At 37.5% G+C, this 25,014-nt stretch overlaps 1 protein-coding gene across 11 annotated transcripts in view; it reads right to left on the bottom strand.

Moving 5' to 3' along the window:
* Positions 1 to 1,718: 1,718 nt before the first annotated feature.
* STRN (striatin) overlaps positions 1,719 to 25,014 on the bottom strand; it is a 63,158-nt gene continuing 39,862 nt past the window's right edge. For 6 of the 11 annotated variants that reach the window (XM_015857577.3, XM_015857579.3, XM_085543265.1 and 3 more), the window contains 9 exons: positions 22,849 to 22,985; positions 19,050 to 19,225; positions 18,102 to 18,149; positions 17,371 to 17,492; positions 16,340 to 16,507; positions 13,451 to 13,591; positions 11,627 to 11,734; positions 10,241 to 10,327; positions 1,719 to 10,156 (listed from right to left, as the gene is read on the bottom strand). In XM_015857577.3, the coding sequence (XP_015713063.2) occupies positions 9,987 to 10,156; positions 10,241 to 10,327; positions 11,627 to 11,734; positions 13,451 to 13,591; positions 16,340 to 16,507; positions 17,371 to 17,492; positions 18,102 to 18,149; positions 19,050 to 19,225; positions 22,849 to 22,985 (1,157 nt within the window). In that variant the 3' untranslated portion in view covers positions 1,719 to 9,986. Of the gene's footprint in view, positions 10,157 to 10,240; positions 10,328 to 11,626; positions 11,735 to 13,450; positions 13,592 to 16,339; positions 16,508 to 17,370; positions 17,493 to 18,101; positions 18,150 to 19,049; positions 19,226 to 22,848; positions 22,986 to 23,646; positions 23,776 to 25,014 lie in introns of those variants that run through there. The other 5 variants (XM_015857578.3, XM_085543264.1, XM_085543267.1 and 2 more) reach the window with 2 other exon arrangements.

The following is a 25,014-nucleotide window of genomic DNA, read 5'->3' as shown; positions in this document are numbered from 1 at the left end:
TGCAAAGTCTATTTGTATATGTGCAGTTAAAAAAGAAAAAAAGCAACAAATATGGTCCATGCCACATTAGTTTCTGAAATGCAGCTGATGTTTCTACAAGGCTCTAGAAGAAAAAGCAAGGATGGGGAAAAAAAACCACAGCAAACAAGTTTGGGTGTGTTTCTTTTACATGCTAAGCTGCAAACATTTCAGTCTCCTCAGCAGGGTCTTACATGGCTATGCCAGCAGTGGGGCACTTGGCACCTCTGCTGTGTCTGTGCTACCCTGCACAGGAGGCATTGCTCTCCTGTGCCCCCAGCCACTCCTCAGGGGCTGCCACTTTGCTGCTTCAGCAGGCAGGGGCTTTCCTTGTGTCAGCTTCTCAATTTGCTCTTCTGTAAGCTGGCAGAGCAGCTTTTCTCCTCCCCACACTCTTTCCAGAACCACTCTCCAACAAAGAAGGGTAACAGTGCAAGGAGCCAGTAAACACTGGTGTTAAACAAGCAGACAACAAACCAGACAGGGCCAGCCCAATCTGAATCTCCTTCATGGATCTACTACCTTGCCCATCAGCTCCTCTCTACCTATGTGGCAAGTAAAGCAAACTACATATTAGAATATATCAGACACCAGCCAGTAAGAAAACTCTTCTGTTCTGTAGATACCTTAAATTATTTCATAGTTGAACACAATCACCACATCAACCATTCCTCCACTGTTTTGCCTTTCCCACCACCATCTCCTCATTACAGAAATTGAGCCCATTCCATTTTCTTTTCCATTATCACCTCTCTTTGAGGAAGTCTTGAACAGTAGCAGGCAACCCACATTTGCTAAGTTGCCTCTACATTGAAAACACCGCAAGTATACATCTGTGTGAGTGTCTCAAATTCAAAGTAGTCTTTAGGGCTCCTATGTGGGAGTGTTACTCCTACTTTGTTCCTTCTCCTGCTCCTTACCTCATGCATTTTCTGTTGGCCCTCCCCAGAGGCAGAACGCTGAGTAAAAGCAATTGTACCGTCATTTCATAAGACAATTCCTATTCTTATTTTCCCATGAGGAGGGGAGAGAATTAATACTAAGTCAGAAAGGTTATTTTACCTATCATGGAGACAGAGCAGACAAGAACTTCACTTAGCCCACCTACAAGCTTAAAAAAACCCAACAGGATGGACTTGCTAACAAGTTGTTCTACTCAGTTCTGTGTAGGTTCCCATACCACCCCCTCAACAGTGTTGTTCTGAGCATTTTCCTGCAGAAACGCAGCTACCATCTGTGATGTGTGGTTTGCTCTCCTTAATCCTCTCCTGAAGGGTAGATTCATGCACTTATTTTTACTTTAAACAAATGTTCCACCCAGGAAGCGCATCATGCTTCGCTGTGATCTGTGAAGGCTGATGGAGCAGCTCCTGATCAGCGGCGCTGCACCCACCTCACATGTGTGCTCAGCCAGGAAAACACCAGGGATGGACTGCCTAAATGCATGGAAAGACGCAGGATTCCAACACTGCCAAGAAGACAGAACAGTACAGAACCAAGACATATGGAGAACAGAGAAATTGAGACACTATTGTAAACGGTAACGCTTGACACAACCCAAAAACATCCACATGAAGTTACATCAGGTCCCTCCAAACTTGTGTCAACTTGTGCTAGACTGCGTGCACTTTCTCTTCCTCGTACATACCCCAAGAACATAAAATTTTGTTACAAAAACACACAATTATGAACACCATACAAAATGTTGAAAAATAGTATTTATTAGCACCCAATTTACATAATTATATGGTACAAATGACACTTACTTGCTGCTGTAACATTAAATAAAGCTGCTTTTAAAAACCGTTGCTTATTTTGGGAAGTCCATGTGATTTTGCTCAGCACAGAATGAGGGTACAGTATACAGCTATCCCACTTCACTACAATCATATCAATATAAATACCTGCATGGTTACCTCTATGTGGTCTCGTTTTAAACAGCACGCTAAAATATACAGACCTATACAATTTTAATGACAAAATATTTACTTGGACTACTCAGGCAAGTGAACGTAGTTTTAAATATAACCTACCCAAGAACTTTCACAACATATGAATTGTATCGAAAAAGAGAAAATTCAGGGCTGCAATTGAGAAGCTCAAAAATATACCGGCGTATTTGAAAATAATCTCTCTCTGAATTTTCCGTCTTCGTCATTTGAGATATTTATCCAGGATTTTAAAATATTGATTTTCAGTAAAAGTTAATATGAAGTGTTTGCAGATGCATTTATCTTTATAGCAAATATTTATACTTTTTATAACAAAGGCTTATCAAATCTTTGGAGAATGATGACTTTCACTTTTCTTATTTCCCATAAAAGCCTTTCTGTAATCTTGAAATATATGAAAATTTGGGATCCTGACTCCCAAGTAAACCATTTCCTTCACGAATTAGAAAACAGTATCTCTCACTTAAAATAACATTCACTTCTGTACAACAGTAGCATTTAAAGAAGGTAATTCTGACAACTCGGTAATGAGCCATACACAAACTGACAAGCAGACTATTCTCAATAAGTAGGCATTTTTCATTTGGACCCACCACTCTGCAAGACACTTGAAGCCCAACACTGTTTCAAAGTAGTCATTCAAAACTGGCGTGCAAAATAATAACCTCAGCGTAATTCTGAAGGGGAATCTTAATTTCCTGTAGCTGTTTAAGCAAGAGTTCATATATTAATTACAGTAGCCTTTTCCTATCAACTATCTGTCATGGAAGTAACCCAAAACAGAAGAGGACCAAATGGAATTATTGACATATAAGTGGTTATCACCTGTGGCATCTTCTCTGAAAGAACTGTCAGGTACCTCTAAATTCAACAGCTTTCCCTGGGGAGGAGGAAGGGTATAGATGAATATAGATGAATATAAACAACAACAACAATCCAAATCATGACCACGCTGAAAAACCAATCAGTTTTAATTACTTCAATCTTATGAATGCAAGTCCCATAAGACAAGGACATTCGCCTACATTTTTTTTTTAACCTGACAGTTTCTTTTAAAAGAAACCAATTGAAGATATTCAGATGAAATACAATGCAGGTTGTTCATCTGCTGACAAATGTCAACAAAAAGTCTTAGAGCAACAGTAGTCTTCTAACCACAGGTTTCTATAAGATTTTCAGATGCATGATTCAAGGAAGTTATAGCACAAGTCTGATTTTCAGTCTGCTTGGGCTATAGCGAGCTATACAACAAAAACATGAGCAAACATCCTTGTTTTGCATTTCCAGACAAAGTGCTGACACATATGAAACAGTTTCCAAAACCTATGTATGTTTGTAAATGCTTGACTGCAAGGAATCAGTTCTAGGAGCCACACATCTGAAAACAGACAACATACAGCAAGCGCATATCTTCATGAGATGAAGAATAAAAAAATAGATTCTCAATGGAAAAATATGAGCTCAAAGTCCATTGCTTTTCCCTTACACAATGTTTTTGTCTGCTTTTTTAAGTGATCCAAAATAATGCAAATATTTGGCTTGTAGACAAGTCATCCCTTTTCTTACAGGAGAGTACAAATGCAGCTTCACAAATCTTTTCTCGGCTTTCCAGTCTAATACTATGATGTGAGGACCAAGGATTTCTCTGAAGTAGTAGGGACTAATTTTGAGGCCTGAATGGGCTCGAGGACCTTGCCAGCACAAGGCTTTGAGCAGCTCCAAAAGCACACATGGGCAGTTTAAACAGAGGTGCAATCTCCCAGGATCACAGTGTGGCCTGGTGGCACAAACTGTGCAAAATTTGTTTGACACATAATACAACGACTCAGAGACAATCAGGAGCAAACATAGGCTAATGCATATGCATTATTAAATACCTGTTTAGTTCAGGAGTAATTCACATTTTGTCATCCAGCCTCCCTTTAGAATGACTCAGTTCAGACCCATAAACTGTACTGTGGAACTGGAATGACACATTCTGTAGTTGAATTCAGACTCTCAAAAACCTTGAACAATGCAGCACTTCCTAAGTTTTCACAGCAGAGCAAAGGGTAGAGAAACCAGGTCAGCAGGCAGGATAAGAGAACTCAGCAGACTTACATGAACTGGGAACAAGGAAGTATAGAACAGCCTCTCGGTGGCGGGAAGGGCAGGGCTGAAGCTGAAACCCTGATACTCTTCAAAAAACATTCTAGATCAATAGGCTTTTATGAAATTGATCCTGTAATAAAAATCTACTGCAGCTACGATATTACGACTCCAAGAAAAGATAGGTTTAAGTGGGAAGAGTGAGATTTCAAAAAGACTGATAACCTTCACAACAGGTACATACATTAGTACAGGCACAGTTGTAATTCTGAAGGTCTCAATGCCAAGAACTTCCCTCCCTGGATTAGTCTCATCAGTTGCATACTGAACACTTGTCTATACAAAGGCTATTTACATAAAAGTCAATCTTGTGCCCCTCCTCACTCCCCAGTGTTTCTTCATTCACTCTGTTGCACTCAAAACTATGCAGCACAAATGCTGCAGAGGGTTTGCCTAGCAGTTCACAGGCCATGAGTTTCAGGAATAGCACACTCCTCTAAAGCGATGAAATAGTCAGAGCAGTTCACCTACTGCAACTTCCGTGACTAAATATATTATCAGATTTGAGTAAAACATTTTCAATAACTACACGTCCTTCATGGAAAAAGAGAGCTTTAAAGACTGTTGCTTCCTCTCTGCGCTCAGTAGTAACACAGCTCAACTGAACATCATCATGATGTTCACCAGCAGCAGGTGCCCACACCTCCCCTCCTCCCCCCCCCCACAAAATCACACATTTTATACGGAACAATTTACCATATGTGAACATTTTACAGTCATATTCTGATATCTCCATTTTTTAACAGCGTAGGCCAAAACAGTTTCCACCAAAGAGCCACAATTCTCAGAGTGTTTTAAATGCTGCATTACAAGCAGCACTGCATTTTCACAGTTATTTCCATGAATTCCAGCTCGTCCACGAGAAAGCTGAAAGATATGCATGCCAACTGAGACTCAATTTAACTGAAACCACTGGTCCCATTCACTTAAATGAGAAAGTAAAGTTTAAAAAGACACAGCAATATTTAGCAATGCAAGCAATTGTTTGGGGCAGCTTCTCTAAAGCAACAGCTTAGAAATTTGCATGATCTCCACCTTTGACACAATTATTCCGCAATTTGGAATCTGAATGTATACTACATTTTGTTCTTCACACAATCGGCAACCAACAGGTGTATGAATAAATCTCACAAGAAACCTTTGAAGGTTTCTCCCTGCTCTCCCTTGCTATTATCAAGTTGAATTCTAAATTGCTTCCCAGCAGTCCCAAAGAGGGCACAACTGGTTTTGGCACTTAAACCATTTAATGTCAAGAGTTCAGCAAGCATCCTCCCCCACTGTTCAGCACAGTGACCACTATAGATTTTCAAAGCAAAAATACGAATAACCCCATTTGCAGGAGCTATTCATGTTAGATTGCAAGATTGATGCTTCAGCAAAGAGGACTCCAGGAAGAATGCTCTCCAGCAGTCTCGTGCAGGCACAGGAACAAACACAATAGCTGCATTTTCCTCCACAACTCAGCCTATTTTACAAGATTTTACTAGAGAATATTCTTATTTAACATTTCATACCACAGACTACCCAGAACAGTCTGCAAAGACACTGCCAAACCACAGACTGCAAATGGTTCCAAACACTCATCTTCAGAGGCATTCCAAGCACTCTGATGGTTCTACCTGCTTCTTAACTTCTTGTTTCTTGTGTGATGGACTAATGCTGAGAAGTGATGCATGAGATTATGGAAATCACTGCTCCCAAAAATGACACTGATAAAACATGAGGAAGAGGGAGAGGGAAGGGGACAAGTCTAAGATCAAATAGATGTACTGCAAAAGGCGGTGTAACCAAGTCCTTTATCTGTCACATAATTACTCAAAAGGACACATTTCTGATCACTGATCACAAAGACGTACGGTAAACACCACACATTTCCTCAAACATATTATGTATGGGACTGCTTTACATAACACTGTTTGAGAACATACAGATAGAAAGTATCTGGCAGTATGTGACATGTCAATGTCTTAAGACTTCTTGTTTAAGTCTTTTAAGTAATAAGCAAAATCTTTTATTTGGTATGTCAAAACACTTTCCTCTGAGGCACAAAACAACAACAACAACAAAAAACAAATAGGAAAACACGGATTTTTCTGGAGAGAAGGAGATATTTTCCACAACAAAATTATGTCTTGATCTTCCTCCAGGCTATTCCAAGTCATTCTATGCAAGTGTTTTGGCAACTGAATCAAATATGATCAAAGGGAAAGCATACAGCAGTGAAATAAATTAGAAATAAAAGTGAGAGTATTTGAACCTAGTGGACTCATTTTAAATGTATGAAAGGATTGCAGATTCTCCCATTAAATTAGTTAGCAGAACCAGAATCAGTAGCACAAGCTAACATACACAAAAATTTCTACAAGTTAACCATTAAAAAACTTATCATGTCAATTAAATACATGAAAAAGGGCAGTGGTAAGATGCAATACACAGTGTCGCACAAAATGTTGTGTTTTTTGGGTTTTGTTTGTTTGTTTGTTTGTTTTTTCCCAAGAATAACCATTAAATTCCATTTTGTTTGCATCTTCAGATGGATTTATCACATTCACGAAGGTTACCAACTATACTGAACCACAAAGAACTGCATTATAAAATGGAAAAGAGTTCCCTCAGAGATCAGCAGTACAAAGCCTATAAAAAATAAGTTATGAATTAAGTATCTAGCTGCAAAAGAACTGAAAGTACACACTGAAAGTGAAGAAGAAACAGCAGCAATGCTGAGTTACAGAAAACAGTTGTCAGAAATGAGATTTGGGTATGAAAGATACCAGCTAGACTAAAATGCTTGGACTTCCTACACAGAAGTACCATGTAGAGAGGAAAAAACCCCAAAACCTCCACATTTAACAGATTGCCTTCAGACTAAGTCCAACAAAGCACTGTGAGTGGAAAGGCATTTTGGGCACCAGCTGAAAACAAGAAAAAGTGGCGAAAAAAGAGCAGTCTGAAAAACAGCCTGGAGAAAGGAGAAGGGAAATATGCAGCTAGAGATAGTGCATACACAAAGGCGCCAAATTACAAAGGTGATGAGGAATATTTAAAATGGCACAAAATATGGCTTGAAATACAGGCATGAAGTTACAAAAAAGAACCACTAAACGTCACATAAATCCTCCCGTCAGTGAGAAGCAATCAGTGAAATAATCTTCCGAAGAAAAATTAATCATTTAGAATAGATACAGAACCTCACTGGCCAAGACAATATTAAAATACGCAAGTCTACAATCCTGCTTGAGCGAACAGATGGACTGGGTAACCTAAATAAATTTTTCATCCCTAACTCCTATGATGACGTTCAGAAGATCTGACAGGCTCATGCACAATACCCTGCAGTCCTACAAGTATGTGAACAAGTACAGTAAAAAGACATTGACATCAATTATGAAGACCAGCACAAAAATATATACTCCACAACCTCTTTGTAAGGCTACATTTGTTTTGTTTTGTTTTTTAAAGGCACCTCATCCTCTAGCTATTGCCAGCTTTAAAAAAAAAGTCACTTCTCAGTTGGAGCAAAAGCTCGATAGTGAGAAGGAAACATCTTTCAATTCACATTTGGACAGCCACTTCTTACATTCCAATTGTAATCAGAATGACAGTCTTTAAAAACGAGCATGCTGGCCTATTTGTTTTATGTACAGCAATTTAAACAACTTTAACTACATATTGTATTGTGTAAGCAAAAGCACAACATTCATTTCATACTCACACCATTATCCTTTGTATACACAAACTCAAGAGAACTCTTAATACTAAAACATTAAAATGCACCCATAGAGTCTTCCCTTACTAGACATATTTAATACATGTTTACAATATATATACACATATATAATATACATAGCTTTTAGAATTTTTCAAATAAATCTTTGTATTTTCCTCTCCAAAAAGAAATAAAATAATGACACTGAAAGAATATGAGTCAAGTACACAGAACTCTCACTAAGTTGAACGCTCAGTTTTGCAGACAAGTTTCCCCCATTTTTATCATAACCAAAACATTTTTTAAAACCTAAATCTGAATCACTATCGTAGTCATCTGTTTCATGGTCAAAGTTCTAACCTTACCTATGGAAATACATTGCATATCAGTATCATGAAGTGACATATCTGAATATTCGGAGCAAAAAAATAAAGGTATTCCAGGATACTTTAGCAGTAAATACAACGTGTTGCAGGCTTAAACAGCACAGGTCAACCTTTTATTCTAAATAATACAGTTAATCTAAACTCTAAGTTCAGCATCAAAAGTGGTCCCACCTCTAAATATCACTCTAAGAACAACGTGGTCAAATCCGATGTTGATATCTTTCAATGATTCCTTCTTAAAAAGTGTCAGTGTAAAGGTAAAGATGATCAGTTTCCAGTCGTAGCCTCAGGCTGGTCTTGGAAAGGATTGCATGTGTTGGGTTCTTTCCTACTCATATCAGCACCAGAAATAATCTAATAATAGGCAGAATAAATACTGCCTTCCATTCCAAATTTGAGGAAAATGCCAGCTTCAGACTGAAGAGCAGTAAGGGCTCTCATGGTGACACGTAACAGAAAAGAATCCACTCACCTTCATTATAGGGAGGAATAAAAGGGCTTAATTGACAAAAAATTTTGGTTTAAAGGTTATTTGTCACTAGAATCAACAGAAAAGTTCTGAAAACTGAGACAAAATACATTTGTTGAGCAATTTTAAAAAGCATTTCTTCTTCAGGTAACCTAATTAATGGCACAATACGCCCAGTGAAGCACGTGTGGAAAAGCTCCACAAATGCTGTAGTCTGGAAATGCCTCTACAAGTAGCAGAAACTTTCACACAGATCGACCTTTGTGCAGGCACCTATGACGCTAGTAGGACTCATACAAAGCATCAGGTATAGGTTTAATCTTCAAAAGAAATGGAGTATTTCATGGTTACATGATGCCCAGAACGATACCTTTTTTTAGCAGGAACAAAAAGAGGAGGAGATGAACATATTATAATTACATTATAAGAGTTTCTTTGGGAAATCTTATGATTTCTTATGCCAGATCTCCAAGAATAAACAGCATTATAAATCTGAATAAGTTAATCTGCTACTAAAGTATATACAGACTGCTTCAGTCTGCTGTTAACTGGGACTAGACTAAAGGCTCAGCTTCTAGCCACATGCTAATACAATTAAAAAAAAATATTATACAGTTTTTTTTGCAAACTAAATATTTGCCATATAACACCAAATATTTAATAAAACTTTTCTGTATTGCAATTTATGTTAGTAATTTGCTTTCCTTTATTCACGTTTATCTTAGGCTAGCAGCCAGGTGGCTGAGATTAAGTATCAGCTACTGCTCTCTGAATGTGATCTACTTGTTAATACCAAAGGGATTAAGGGATGACAAAGTGCCTCTCACATGACACAATAACAAGCATCTGAACTGACACTTTTTCCAGGTGATTTAATCTTAAATACATCAAGATTCCTCAATAAGAAGCATCTCAGGAAGTTTCCCTCTTTTCCCTCTCTCCCTGAAGCAATTAGACTCTTTCTTTCCAGTACTCCATCTTAATAATAGAGAACACATAGACCTAATTTCACCCAAGGCCTGCCTGGACGAAAATTCACATCCTCTGAAATAAAATTGCCTTTTTTTTTTTTTCTTTTTTTTTTTTTTAAATTTTTTGAAAGTAGTTGAAACTGAGAGTTTCCAAGCTCTCAGCACCAGCTGAGCTCACAGAAACCAGAACAAATTTCAATTTAGAAAACAGCACCCTGCAAAAACTAAACACTTACAAACATTCTCTGATTGGGCAGGAGACTCATGCCCTTCTCTTCTCTTTTGTGCAGCTGGTTAAATATATACAAAGCTAAAGTTGGAAAGGGACACACACTGTCATACAAACACTTTTGCCAGGGCATCTGCTCCTGCACTGGCAATATAACATTTGGATGGGTGGAATGCCACATCATGAATGGACTCATCAAATTTTTTGCGATGAGCAGTGAATTCTTGGATGCAGGTCTTGCTTTCAAGATTCCATAAGCGAATTGAACAGTCATGACCTAAAGAAAGGAGAAATGGTTTTCTTTATAAATTCACATTTGCTACCACTATGAGAAAAGGAAAATGAAATTTAATGTACTTACTGCCGGACATCAAGTACAAGCCATTAGGATCGACAGCTAAACTTGTAACTGCATCTAAGTGAGCTACCATGGAATGGATCAGTTTTCCTTTGAAAGAAAAGATTCAAGTTACTTTCAGCAATTCACTGTTATCTGTATTCACTGTTTAAACCTCACCACAGCCCATTCAATAAATACATTATCTTGTCCCATGATTGAATCAGCAAAAATTCTAAGAAAACCTACTCTTTTAATGTTTACAGGCCCCATAAAGATGCAGAACTAAAACCATCAACTTTGTTTGTCCTTTGTTTTTTCTGTGCAAATCTATCCTGACGCTGCAATCGCTGTGCCCATTAAATATCTGTCCCCTAAGGGACTTAAGTGAGTTCAGTAGTAAGACCTTGACTGAGAAGGACATGAGCTGAGTATTCTGATAAGCAATGGATCTAAACTAAATAAGAATACAGTATGATTTTAATCAGCTCAGAGAGAATTAGAGTTCTAGAACAGCTTATTAGCATTAATGATTTGATGTGAAGCACACAAAATCATGGCTTAGTTGTATTATTTTTAGTTGGAGAAAATAATAAAAGAAAACCTGAAAAGCTCAGTGTTCTCTCTACAATACCTTATGGCATTAAATCATCAAACAATCAATTTTCAGCTTTTGTCTCAGCTTCCATTGGGTGCTCCAAACTCTTTATTTAACACACATTCTAAGCTAGCTTAAAATCAACTAGAATGTCAAAAGATCTCAGTTTAACTTTTAGGGCTGTGTGATCTGGAAGCAGATATGTCACAAGCTGAAGAAAATCAACATTTACAATTGGAACGACAGCTCAACACTACCACTCCTACAAACATTTCCTTTATGTAATTTATAATTATACAGCTTAGCACAACTTCCACCACAGATTTGAAAAAGTATTCTAAATTTCTACTGTTTCTGCAGAAAAGAGAGATAAACAAATAGAGTATATTAAATGTAGAATTACACTCTGCAAGGGAACTGGTACTTCCCAATCATCAAGTAGAGGTCTTAGAAGTGGTGCCTAGGCTCCCTGTCCTCATATCAAAACAACTCAAGACAAGCACAACGAACATAAGCACATGAAAATTAAGAAGCTGCCTTACATGTTTATTATAACCACTAAGTTTAAAGCATTTTAATAGAATTAAAAGAGTGATGAAGGTTCTTTATCATTATTCCAATAAACTTTTAAGTTTACTGACAATCTGGGGGCTGCGTGAGTGAAAAAAGGATTTTTGTTTCAGAGAACATACAGTTCTTAACACTCCTCAGCATTTGCATGCATAACATTAACCATAGTGAAATTCTGTTTGTGTTTTATGTCATACAGCTAAATACTATGACTAGGTCCTGCTGAAGATACAGATGCATACCTGTATTGTTGTCATAGAATTTGATGTGTCTGTCTTCATGAGCAGTGATACTAATTGGAAGAGTCGGATGGCTGATGACTCTGTTTATCTGACAGGAAGTACTGACCGCTAGGTAAAAAAAACAAACAAACAGACATATTGACACATGTAAATTGCTAAGGTCTTTGAAAAACTGCTATTAAAAATGCATATGTAAACAATTTTATTTACAATGTAATTTGATAATATAATGTAAACTCTCTCAACCAACACCTTATATGTGTTTTACTCTAAAATACTTTACAAATTACATACACACAAATGCATACGCTAGCCTTACCTTTCACATGAATGTCAATATAATTAAGTAAGGCCCACTTTCTTTTGGTAAGAATAAGTAATCAAGAACTAAGTGAAAATACTATTTTTGCATTTCCCCACCTCTGCACTGCTCCTCTTGTCAAGTCAAACTTTAGTTGTAACATACAGGCAAACAGGAAAGTTAACATCATAGTAAGAATTTTTAGAAGTAAAGAGAACTCCTCACCACCACAGAACAAAAGGCATGTGCTATCACTAGATATATAGTGATTAAAACTGGAGAAAAGAATACTAGGCTGTTCCTCTGAGAGACACTTTCTCAGCATTCAAGAATCCTGAAGTATCACTATTTTATATTTATATAAATATACATGCACACATGCACATGAATTAGAAAATTATAGAAAAGATATTTTGGTGGGTTATTTTTTTTTAATAGAAACCCAGATATTGACTTACCAAGCACAATGAGACTTAGAGTCCCTAAATAGTGGTGGTAAGGGCATTTCTGATAACTCATTTCCTATTGCCTAGTTCTCGTATTATTTATTGAATGGAGCTAACTTTTAGAGCACAGTTATGTAAGTAAAAATACTAAACAGAGACTACTAGATCATACTGTGAGCTTTCCTTTTTTTCTTTTTAAACCCACAAATATTTCTGTGCAGTTGTTTGCTTGTTTTTATGACAGCAGGGAAAATCCTGCCCTGTAAAGTAATAATCCAAAGTAAGAAGGTGAAATTTTCTGTCCACTCTTATAAAATGTCAGATTTGTTAAACTTCATGAAAAGAGGTGAGCAAAACTGACAAGAAGGGCTTGCTCCCCTTTAAAAGCATAATCAGACAATAGCATTCACTAACATAAAAGTTTTAGCTGAAAAAAAAACTATCAAAGTTTTAAAAAAGACTGAACATTTCTATAGATTTCAGGTTTCCATTTTGACTCAAACATAAATTCTCATGCTTTAGCTCATTCTGGCCCCTCTCCTAATGATGGGGAACACTGCCATGATCCAAAGCATTATGAAGGAGCTTGTGAGCTCTGCTCATTTTCTTCAGTGAAGACTTCAAACAAAGCCTAACAGAAAATGAGCCAGTACTGCTAATGAAAAAGGTAGAACTTGCCCTATACGTTCACAAATTTGTCACAACTTACACTTGAGATTTGTCTGATATTATCTCTGATTTGCAATTCTGGACTAAAGAAAAAATGGAAAATCCCGATTAAAAAAAACTTTGGAAATTTTGTTCTTGTCCTTCTACCACTGTTCCTTAAGGAATAAATTACAGTATCTGCAGCTCTTCTACCTTCTTTCAAAGCTATGTTTGCTCTTCTACTAAAGAGCTTCTTGCTCTATTATAGTAATAACAATTTACTCCTACATCTTAAAACATAATGTTTAACATAATACATGATGCAAGTTACTAGGATACACCGTTTGCCTAATTGCTTGGAAACACTGAAAAGACTATTAACAGTATTTGATCTCCATCAAGCAATTTTTTTCTTTATTTAATACATACTATTATCTACTCCAGACTCCAGGGTAAGAATTCGTTGCCGTGTCTCCATGTTAAAAATGCTAGTGTGTCCAGTGTTAAAGGATGCTACCATGAGGCTTGGGTCACTGCTCACAAGATCTACTGAGGAAGGGATTCCCATTTCTAGAAAACAATGCAGAGAACATTTTCATAAGCAGCAGACTGTGTAAAAAAAAATAGGAAAAGAACACCATGTACTCTGATATTTAAAGAGTCATGATCATGAAATGTTACATTTTAAAATCTACATTATGACAATCCAAATTGATGGTCTTGAGTGATCACCACTTTAAACCTATTTTTCTGATATGCATTTCAACATTCTTTATTGAGATGTTCTATCTGGAACTGAGGCTGGACTGAAATCTAATTTGAATCATGTTGGAAAGTAAGAACCTCACAAGCTCCACCTGCCCTGCCCCTCTTCTTTCTTTAAGTGCAAGAAAAAATTTCAGCCAAACCTTCAGTGCGGGGACATAATATCAAAACGGCAAAATCATTTACATGACAGATGATTTTAAGTTGCTACTAAACTGGACAACTTCAGAGCTTAAAAAAAACCCCAAAGCTTTCCAAATGTAAATTTTACATGCTGAAACTATCAGCATGGAAAGTTACGTAAGTACATTAAAAACCTCACATTACATAACTTTTTCTGTCCTGCCTATTATATATCAGATGACTTTACACACTGGCTATTACAACTCTACAGGACAGAAAGCCAGATCAGCAGAGTTTGAGTACGAGAAACATCCCATAAAATTTCTGTCCTCAAATGTACTTTTCCCTGCCAACTAGATGAAAGAACAACACCTTCTCCAACAGATGTCAGGAGCAGGAGGAGGAAGAGGTAAAATCATAGAATGGTTTGGGTTGAAAAGGACCATAAATACAATCCAGTCCCAGCCCCACTCCTAGGGGCAGGGACATAATCTAATAGATCAAGTTGCCCAGGGACCCAGCCAACCTGGCCTTGATGGGACATCCATAGCTTCTCCAATCATCCTGTTTCAGAGCCTCACCACTATCACAATCATTTCTTCCTTACACCTAACATGTATCTATACCCTTGTCCCATTTCTACACTCCCTGGCAAATAGATTCTCTCTCCAGCTTTCCTGTAGGCCCCCTTTAGGAAAAGGAAGGCTGCTATAAGGTCTCCCTCCAAAGCCCTCCCTTTTTCAGGCTGAATAACTCTGACCATTTCAGCCTGCCTTTATAGGAAAGCTGCTCCACAGCCCTCTGATCATTCTTGTAGATGATCCAACAGATCCATGCCCTTCTCAGTGCTGGGGGCCAAAGTGCTGAATGCAGTACTGTGAATGGAATCTCACAAGAGCAGAGTGGAAAGGGACAGTCACCTCCCACATCCTGCTGGTCCTCTTTTGATGCAGCCCAGGATACAGTTCTTCTGTATACTTCTGTGTTGCAAGGTACAGCACCTTGCATTTGCCCCTGTTGAACTTTATGAGGTTCATACTGTCCTTCCTTTCAAGTCTGTCCAGGTCTTTCCAGATAGTATCCCTTCCTTACCTCCTGCACATCAACCGCACTACACAGCTTGCTGTCATCAGCAATCCTGGCGAAGATGCACTCAATCCAACTGTCCACATCACAGACAAAGATGTCTATTAGCACTGGTCCCAGTGCTTACCTCTGAAGAACACCACTCATCACCAGTCTCCACCTAGACATCACACTGTTGACTAGAACAATCCAGCCAATTCCTTATCCATTGAGTGATCCAGTTATCAAGTCCATGTGTCTCCAATTTAGAGACAAGAATGTTGTGTGGGATGCTATCTAAAAATCCAGGTTGAGTGTGATACTGAATATTAAGTAATCTAATGTCCATGGATCCAGACAAAGCAAGAATACTATCACCACTCTAAAGACTCACGGGAAAAACACCTCCCTTGTACACACTAGTTGTGTACTCAGGAATGTTGTAAAGTATCTATGGATACCACAGTAAAGTCAACCACAGATTAACCATGACTCTGATAGAACCCTGCTGACCTTTGGAAACACAGCTCTGCCAAAATGAAACTACATGAAACGTTTATATTTTGCTTCAGCTATTTAACTAACAAGTAATGGAACATCTGATCAACTTTATATCACAATTCAGAAAATCAATTCATTACATTAACATTCATTTTATCTTGAAGTTGTTCTGAAGAACCAAGAAAGAGCCTTGGTTCATGGGTTGCTTTTAGAACTATCAGCTCTAAGTTGATAGTTCTTAAGATGACAATGTCAGTAGCTACCCTAGAGCAATTACTCAAACAGCAACTTCGAGAAGCGAGGCTCTAAATAACAGGATTTTGGAACGCGCATTACATTTCAGTAATTAAACCCTAATGACTAAATTTTTTCAACTAACAGCATTTAGGATGACTAGATTATTGCTTTTTAGTTCATTCAAAAATTCATGAATTCATTGAAAGTAGCAATCTCTGTCAGAAATACTAGGAACTTCAACTGGAAAGGTGCTAGGATGCTGAGCTGGACCTAAGCACTGGCTATTTCAAACCTCTCTGGGGGTAAGAAAGGGTTTTTTATTCTTGACAAACCAGTTGCAAGGGCCTAATGGAAACTCACTTTGAATTTGAACTATGGAACAGCTACATTATACTCTGGATCCAGCAATATCAGCAAGTAACCTACAACACATAGTTTTTAGGTATGTGTGACTGTCCGCCTGTGTGTATTTATCAATAATGGCTGGTGTCAAAATCCAAAATCTACTGCTCTTCTAAACAATCATAACAGTATAAAATCCAGTAAACAAACAAGAAAGGATTTCTACTCAGTAGTCAAGATTATGGTAGTCTGAACAGTTAAGCTAATGAACTTAAAATTCCATACCTTGATTATCATTAAATACACTGAGAGCTGGAGCAACTTCTGTAGCTTTCCATAAACGTACAGTGCCGTCTGCAGAACAGGACAGCAAACGCTGGTGTGTGCCACTGTAAACCAGACCCCACACTGCATCAGTATGGCCTACAAAAGCACCTCTTAGAACAGAAGGATCTGTGAACAAAAGACAAACAAACCATATTTCAAAATAAAAGTTGAATTAAGTGAATTGTTTTATCTTGGTCTGTGTGTATGAAGAAGCCGTAACAAGTTAGTCCACAAAAAAAACCACAACACAAACAACAACAAAAAGACCAATAGCCAAGACAATCAGGTCTTATCAGTATAATAGTTCCAATTATTCTATTATTCTTCTTTAATTTCATCAGCACAAGTGGCATTCAGTTTCTCAGTTTGTATTTAATTGAACAAAACAAATTTTCAGCAGAATAAATGGTGTTAAAGATAATAAAACAGATTTTGATTTAAAAACTCACTCTTATGGAGCCACTAATGGTATATGTTAGTCTTTTTTCCAAAAGACAGCTTTGAGGCCAATCATATCTGATGCTATGAGATGTGAGGAACATTTTAAAACAGACACAAGGCATGACGCCTGTTTATAGCTCACAAACTTTACTGAAATATGTGATTTTAACCGTTTGTAGATAATATTAACAGCTTTGGTCTCAAACTCTACAACCTCTTTATCTCAGCAGCACAGATTTGTAAATGAATATTTATACATACATTTCCTGTCCTTGTTGGGTATCAGGTTTAGTTAGTCCTGTGCTTTTTCAACCTAGTTGTATACCAGAACTGTAATGAGACTGAGGCTCTTTTTAAGAAAATGACAAATACCATCTTCTCATCAACCAACATCATTATTAAAACAAAAATCTACATTAACTGGAGCAAACATTCAAGCTTCTCTTTCACTTTTTCCAAGAAATACTACCTACAAATTATACCATTTTAGCTACACATGGTTAATGTCACTAAATGTGTTCTTTTGCCGGTGTCTGACAGCTATGTACCATAAGAGTCATAGGGGTCGATGTTTGGATTTGTTGTATTCCAGCCATGGATGAGGCCATCAGTTCCCCCACTGTAACACTGTTCGCCATTACTGCTCATCACCACACAAAGCACTGGTCCACTGGAAGAAACCACATGCCAAAAAGTTGACTATTAACATTTTCATTAAGTGATAAATATTGTCATCTTCAAATTTTCCTGTTAAATACAATTAATTTGCTGCACTAGCTGCAATGGAAATTCTGCATTCTCAGATCATAGGCTACACACTACTTCCCACAACAGTATCTCTTCAATATTTGGTAATTTAACTACAGTAAGGACAATTCAGACATTTCACATTTTGAGATGATAGGTTTTATTATTTCCTTTTTTTCCTTTTATAAAAGTTGAAGATTTTTCTATAAAAACAATTCAGTAGATTTTAATTCACTGGACACAGCTTCATTCTACATATACACATATCTGACAAAAAGGCAAGAGCCTTTTTGAGATGGAAAACCTAGTTGAATGTGAACTGCATAATTTATAGCTTTCTCTTTTATAAATGGTAGTGTACCCAGAGCCAGACAAAAATAGACGAAAATAAGCAGGTATTTTAAATAACATGGGAATAAAAGTACTGCATGGAATCACTAGTTGACATGGTGGGAATGGCTTTAAAATTTTTTGTGTCTGTTTAGAAATCATGTATTTCTCAAATAAAACGGTGTTCTTATAAAAAACTCACCTGTGTGCTCTGAAGGTATATATTGGCTCCACATCAAGAGAAGCACTCCTAAATGAAGTACAAGAAAATGTTAACACACATATGACCTTACATTATGCTTTACAAAAATGTGCCAGAATTAGTAAGGTCTTAAAAATCACTGCTACCTCTTTTGAAATCTCTGCACATCAGTGCAGAGTACATCAGTGGTGGGGAAGGAGTAGAGGGCTATCAGCATCATATGGAGTTATTTCCTTAAATGTTACAAATTCCTACCCAAGGAAAGGGTTTGTAATGCCTTGCCTTTAAACCAAAGCTCTAACACAGTTACAAATCACTTAAACTCCTGCTCAGGACTTTACCAGTCAGGTGTTGGGTTGTTTTTGTTTTGTTTTGTTTTATTTAATTACAGACTTCAGGACTACCACCGGCATTGTCCAGTCTTCATAAAAGGTATGATGAACAGCTGTCACTACGTTAGCGTTATTACAAATATATTCGTTTCCTCATGTCCCTAACAATATGAAGGAAACACTGTACACATAAACCTAGCAACACTGCCATCAATGTTTAATTCTGTACATATGTATTCGTGCACATGAGTATACATTTACTTTTTACATATAGCCAAGTTATGCTTATATATTTATACACAGATTCAAGCATACTAGGAGGTCACACCCAAATATTTTACTAGTAAATTAGTTTCCCATCTTAGTCTACGCACAAAATACATATATTGAAAAAGAAGGAACGTTTTTTCTTTTTAAAAAATAAAATGAATTCATGAACGTGCATTGATTTCTTCTGGCATGCTCTAAAAGTCTCCATAATTCTCTAAGAGTTTGCTTTTGTACTTAAGGAACAATTTCCGTTAACTCCAAAGGACCACCAGATGAAGCCATATCCACAATTTTATTTAGATAAGTACAATGCTTTAAGGAAGTAAAGAAAAAAAAAAAATCTTACTTTTTTGCTGGGGCTGTTTTTTGTAAATTCCACATTTTTAATGTATGGTCCTCTGAAGCTGTTATTAGTACTGGTTCAACTGGATGAAAAGCTAAGCCTCTTATTCCATCAAAGTGGCTTCTTAATGTGAATTTGGGGTTCCAGGTCTTTCTCAGTGCATCTGTATTGTTTCCTATCTAAAAATAATAATAAAAAGGCCACATTTGTGATTAATCAGATACAAGGAAAGGATATCAGAGCTTTAGTTTGCCATTCTCAGAAGATGACAAATTACCTTTTTTTAATTATAACCTGTTGAATAACAGTCCACTGAAAGCTCATCAGACTACTCAAGTATGAAGATAGATACTCTACAAAGGCAACAAGTCTATCTCTGCAGCAATGCATTCTGTGCAAATCTGAAATACTCCACATGTCTATTAGGTTGCACAATTTAAAGGCTGTAAAGCACCTTTCTGACTAATACTGCTATAAATTTTGGTATTTGAAAGTTGACGTAGCTGTTGGCCCATTCATTAATGCTGGGCTTTAATCAAGCAAACTGCTGTGCCTGAATATCTGAAGTACCACTAACATGTTATCTATCTATACCTAATAGGGATCTAACAGAAATGGAGAGATGTCTAGCAGTGCAAAAAGGAAGACAGTCTAACCTATTCACTTAAGGCAATACAAGTTCTGTGACAGCACACAACAAGATGATCTTGCCAGAAAACAATTTTAAAAAGGCAAAAAAGTCTTGGCTACATACTAAGAATATTACTGGCAAGCACTAAGATGTCATATACACAGAGGTAGCTACTTGGCACTGAATGCATTTTACACAGATCCAAAAAGAAAGCCCTAAAAGATAAACAGTTACTTCAACATTGTTCCTCTGAACAGATGTAGTAAAAAGTCAAATGGACTTCTATGAATTTCTCAACCAAGATTGCCATGGTTAAATTTGCCCTGCTGTAATCACTGCAAACAATCCATTAATAAAGCACTGATATAAACAGTCATGCTTAAGATACAAATACTTTCACTATATTGAAAGCAATGGATAATCCCAAATAATTAAGTTTTATCAACTTCAATAAAGAAATAACTATCATGAGACACTTTGAGAATCTATGTTTTGTTCTAGAATCTAAACCAAAAATAGGTTTAAGAACAAGAGTTGTTCTGTTTCTCTTTCTAGTGTTGTTTTTGGATTTATTAGCTATGATTTACTGAGGAGGTTCTGTAGATTTTAAACAAGAAAAGGGGCATAGCAAAAAGTGGGTTCAGTCTCACTGTTTTACTTTGTAATTATGTACGGTCTGCTCAGTGAGGCCACTCAATTTCTTTGCCAGCCTACTGAGCTCAGCTGGTTCAGTGAGGGAACAGGCAAATGCTGGAGCTGTTGCAAGGATGGGGTAGGACTGCAAAGTTAGCAGCACTGTCAGGTTTCCTGGAGACTGGCCAAGAAAGTCCCAGTAAAAAGTGTGCAACACATACAGAGTACCCACAGATAACAGGAGTAGAATTCGTCTGCCTGAAGACACGCATCTAATGCCTATTTAGGAGATGGAAGGAACCGAACCTTGCCTCCAGGTCATACCAGATGCACAGGTCCTGTGTCACATCTGTCAAATCCATAGACACTCCAGATCACCTAACAAGACATATTAGTATTGACACTAGCATTCAGTTTGTTTCTCATTCAAAGATGTTCTTTCAAAAGAGTTTGATTTGATATGAATTCCAGCTGTTGCAGTGGGCCCACAGAAGGGCTATGAAGATGGTCAGAGGGCTGGAGCACCTATAAGGACAGGCATATGTATTATATATGGGGCTTATCAGCCTGGAGAAGAGAAGGCTCCAGAAGGACTGAACAGCAGACTTCCAATACAGGAAAGGGCCTATAGGAAAGCTGAGGAGGACTGTTTATAAGGTCTTGTAGCAACAGGACAAGGGGAAATGGCTTTAAACTGGAAGAAGGCAGATTTAGACCAGATATTAGGAATAATTCTTTACTGTGAGGGAGGTGAGACACTGGAACAGGTTGCCCAGAGAGGCTGCGGATGCCCCCTCCCTGGAAGCATTCAAGACCAGGCTGGAAGGGACTCTGAGCAAACTGGTCTAGTGGAAGGCACCCCTGCTTGTAGCAGGGAGGTTGGAACTAGATGATCTTAAACTTAAAGGTCCCTTCCAAACCAAAGCATTCTGTGACTCTATAATTAGCTCATAAATTGTGAAGCAGGCTGGGGCAGTTCCACTCAGGAGATCAGCAGGTGGAGACAGATCCTAGTTCTGATGTGCTGCCTGTTCGGTCACCCCATCATCATTCACAAGACTGCCAAGAGCTCCAAACTCAGTTACTAACAGGGCAGCTGGCCTCCTTTTTCTCTTCCCACTAAAATACAACAGTGAGGTAGTCTGAGGTTTAAAAAGCACAGCTGGTGGGGAGGAGGAGTCCACCCCAGAATAAGCCTTTGACTTGGTTTTGCCTTTAATTGTTATGTATGTGTCTAACTATGCAATGCATACAATTTGAAAATTCCTAAAATAGCTGTGGTATGCAGATAGGATTACAAATATGTCTGATGCAGAAAGTTGAAGGCAAACAAGCAAGAACCTACTGCAAAGCCTAAAACCTCCAATTTGCCACACAATGTGTTATCGGTGTATCAAATGTAGTGATTCTGTAGTTTACATGCATCGTTTACTATCATTTACAACAGTAAAATCAAAGATAGTGATAACTGAAAAGTCAAGATTTACTGTTGGATACGATTCCTCCCAAATATTCAGTATTCAGAAGTTATATCCATAATCCACCAACAATGAGAGAGATAGGTAATGCAACAGCAAGACCAATCTGAAGTTGAAAGATTACAAAGGTGATTATTAAAGTAATACCTGAAGCATCTTTTACCAAGAAATCAGAAATTCAGACAAAATTGTATGTAAGTGCAATTTAAAAATAATTCTCTTATAAAAAAAGAAAGAAAAGGAAGCCATATGGTAAACGTAAAGCTACAGAAGTGCTGGCCAAATTGCCTGCTGAAAGTCTCTGGTGCAGCTTGTCACTTGAAATGAGACTAATGCCCACATCAGGAAAGATCAGCCTAACTTCTTCCTATCCAAGTTTTAAACATTTGCAAGGACAGAGAATCCACATTTTCAATGGGCAACCCCTACATAATACTTTTTCCCTAATGGCCAACCCAAATTTCCCACGCCATATTTTTCTTTACTCTTTCCTTGTTTTAACACCTGGCACAACAGAGAAGCTTGATTCCATTTGCATCTTTCCAATACACTACTATTAGAGAATCCCTTAGCCTCCACCATATCAAACTAAGCAAGATCAATTCCCTTAACATCTCTTCATCAGTCATATGCCACCAAAGGTTCTCCAGTTTCTCCTCAATTTGCTTGAAGAGAAGTGGCCCAAATATGCATACACATATGGTTTCACCAGCTCCACATAGCAAGAATGCTAATTTCACTCAATTTGCTGGCCATGTTACTAGCAATTGCGCTCAGTGTCAGTGGGATTAAAAGTACTCAGCTGTTTCATTATCACCATTTACAGATACTTTCAACTATTTGAATGACGCAGCAAGCATCTAAGAGAAGAAGAGCCTGCATGGCAAGAATGAAGTCTGCTGCGTATGAGAAAAAGATATTTCAAATAAAAATTTGTTACATCTTTCAGCAGGATAATTTTAACAGGAAAAGGTTATCTGCAGAATCTACACACATGTAACTTCCATGTGCCTTCATCAAGTAGAGACAAGACACTGAGTTCCTGTTAACAACCACTTACATCATAAGTCAGCGAATCTGCCTCATTGGCCACTGTGAGGCCAGCCAGCTCTCCAAGACCCAGCTCATTTTCAAGGGTTTCATCTGTTCCCATAATGAAAGATTTCCCTGAAGAAGGAGGGAATGTTAAAGCTTCCACTGCAAGAAAAACAAACAAACAAAACAAACAAACACACAAAAAACAAACCCTGAAACACAGGCTTATGCAATGCTGATTTATAAAAGTATATTTTCCACCTTCAAAATACTAAGTAGCTGAGTGCAAAAAAAATAAAAGGATCACTGTACTTACCATTAAATTGTATCCTCTGACCATAATACATACAGTTGAAGTGTGCAAGTGCAAGACACTAAGTGTCATTAACCACAACAGGAAAGGCTATGCTATCATTCACACATATATAATGCAAAAGTAACACAGAAAAGAGCAGGCCCTTCCCCACCTCAAACAGACTCTGAAAGAGCAACAAAAAAATAGCCAAGAGTTGGTGGGAGCAGCTGGAATTCCTTCATAACACTGTATTCACATATATACAAAAGCATGTCTACAGCGCGGCTTGTTTACATGCAATTTCATCTAGCAATGAGCTAGGTAGAAGCAATGAAGCTTCTTGTACTTCATTGCTACTTGTAAAATCAGTTCAACCGCCAAAGAGATTAGTTAGCATTGAATTCCATGTTTTACTAGCAATACCCAATCTTACTCATTCGCAGCTGCTAGAGCATGCCTATAAGCTCTCCACTCACCATATCATAAACATACCCATAGGCAGATTCACCAGAAATGGAAGGATAAAAGGCTATGAGTGCAGTTCACATATGTGTCACCATAAGGCTCCGCATCAAGTGAAACAACTGGAAAGAATCTGGGCCTTTACCAACTTCCATCTACAACAACTCTCCAAAACTATATATCACAAAATGAAGACTGAATAGATAAAAATGTATTAGCTTCTGAACATGACAGACTTTACTCAATGTTGCATACTGTATAAGTGAACTTAGAAGGGTTTTGCAGTAAATTACTTCCTAACCCTTCTACCACTCTTTTAGTTCCATCATAAGTACAACCTTTGGCAAATACTGTTGCTACCAGGGAGGTAAAATAAACACCATTTCATTCTCAGTAGTTTAGCATTGATATTGCTACACTAAATAAGTTAAAACTGAACAAACTATGGTTTACAGTGAACAGACTGATTTATTCAGGCTGCTTCCCCATGTCTGAAGGCATCAGGTACAGATGCTATTCAATTCCTCTCCAGGCCATTCAGCATAACTAACCCAATCTTCCTGATCTTTCCATTCCACTTCACATCTCTATAAAGTGTCCTGTTTACTTTCTACAGCCTTTGAAAAAGAAATAAAAGCCCTTCAGCTCTGCTGTTTGATGAAGTTTCTTAGATATTACCTTTTAACTACAAGCACCTCGTATCTTCATTACACTCAAGTCTAAACTTTTGTTGTCTTCATTCTCTCTACTATGTAATACTTTGCTCAGTACTCAATGCATACAGAATGTCAAATTTGGAAAGCTACTAGAATTAAAGTAACAAGTATACGCCAAAAATATCAATAGGTCTCAAATTTACAAAGGAATATGCAACTAGTAGCTTGGAACACCAAACTTGGACTAATAACAGTCAACTGTTCTCTTCTGTTTTCATCACAGCCTGAGTCTCTGAATTAAAAACACAACCCTGAAAGAAGATGAGAATAGAGTTTTGCTAATATGGCTCTCAGTACATGTGAGAAAAGTTGGAAAGGAAGCATACAACAAAAAATTCCTACACTTCTCCACGTGTTGCTAAGTTACCCCCTTCTTTCATAAAGAAAATCACCAAGCATGTAGGAAATAGAACTACTGAGATCTTCAGTAACTATGCCACACACCAAGGCATCTTCAACATCTTAATTATAACTTGGACAACTTACATTTTCACACTCACTGTAAGACTATGAAGCCAAAACCACATCTTTCTCATTTTTCTAAATACATATTTACCATCTAAATAAATAACATGATATGATCTTTTACAAGTTTATATATCCTAATACATTTATTATGCTGTGTATTCCAGCAGTTCAAATGTTGAATCAAATACACAATTTAGCAACTTATAGAGGCAATACTAATAAAGGAAATCACATGCTACGCTGCAAAGAC

This window comes from Coturnix japonica, chromosome 3, assembly GCF_054131305.1.
Source record: "Coturnix japonica strain WE chromosome 3, WE-NBRP24, whole genome shotgun sequence".
Lineage (NCBI taxonomy): Eukaryota > Metazoa > Chordata > Aves > Galliformes > Phasianidae > Coturnix > Coturnix japonica.
The sequence above is the reverse complement of the archived record's forward strand: the minus strand, read 5'-3'. Positions and strand labels throughout refer to the sequence as shown.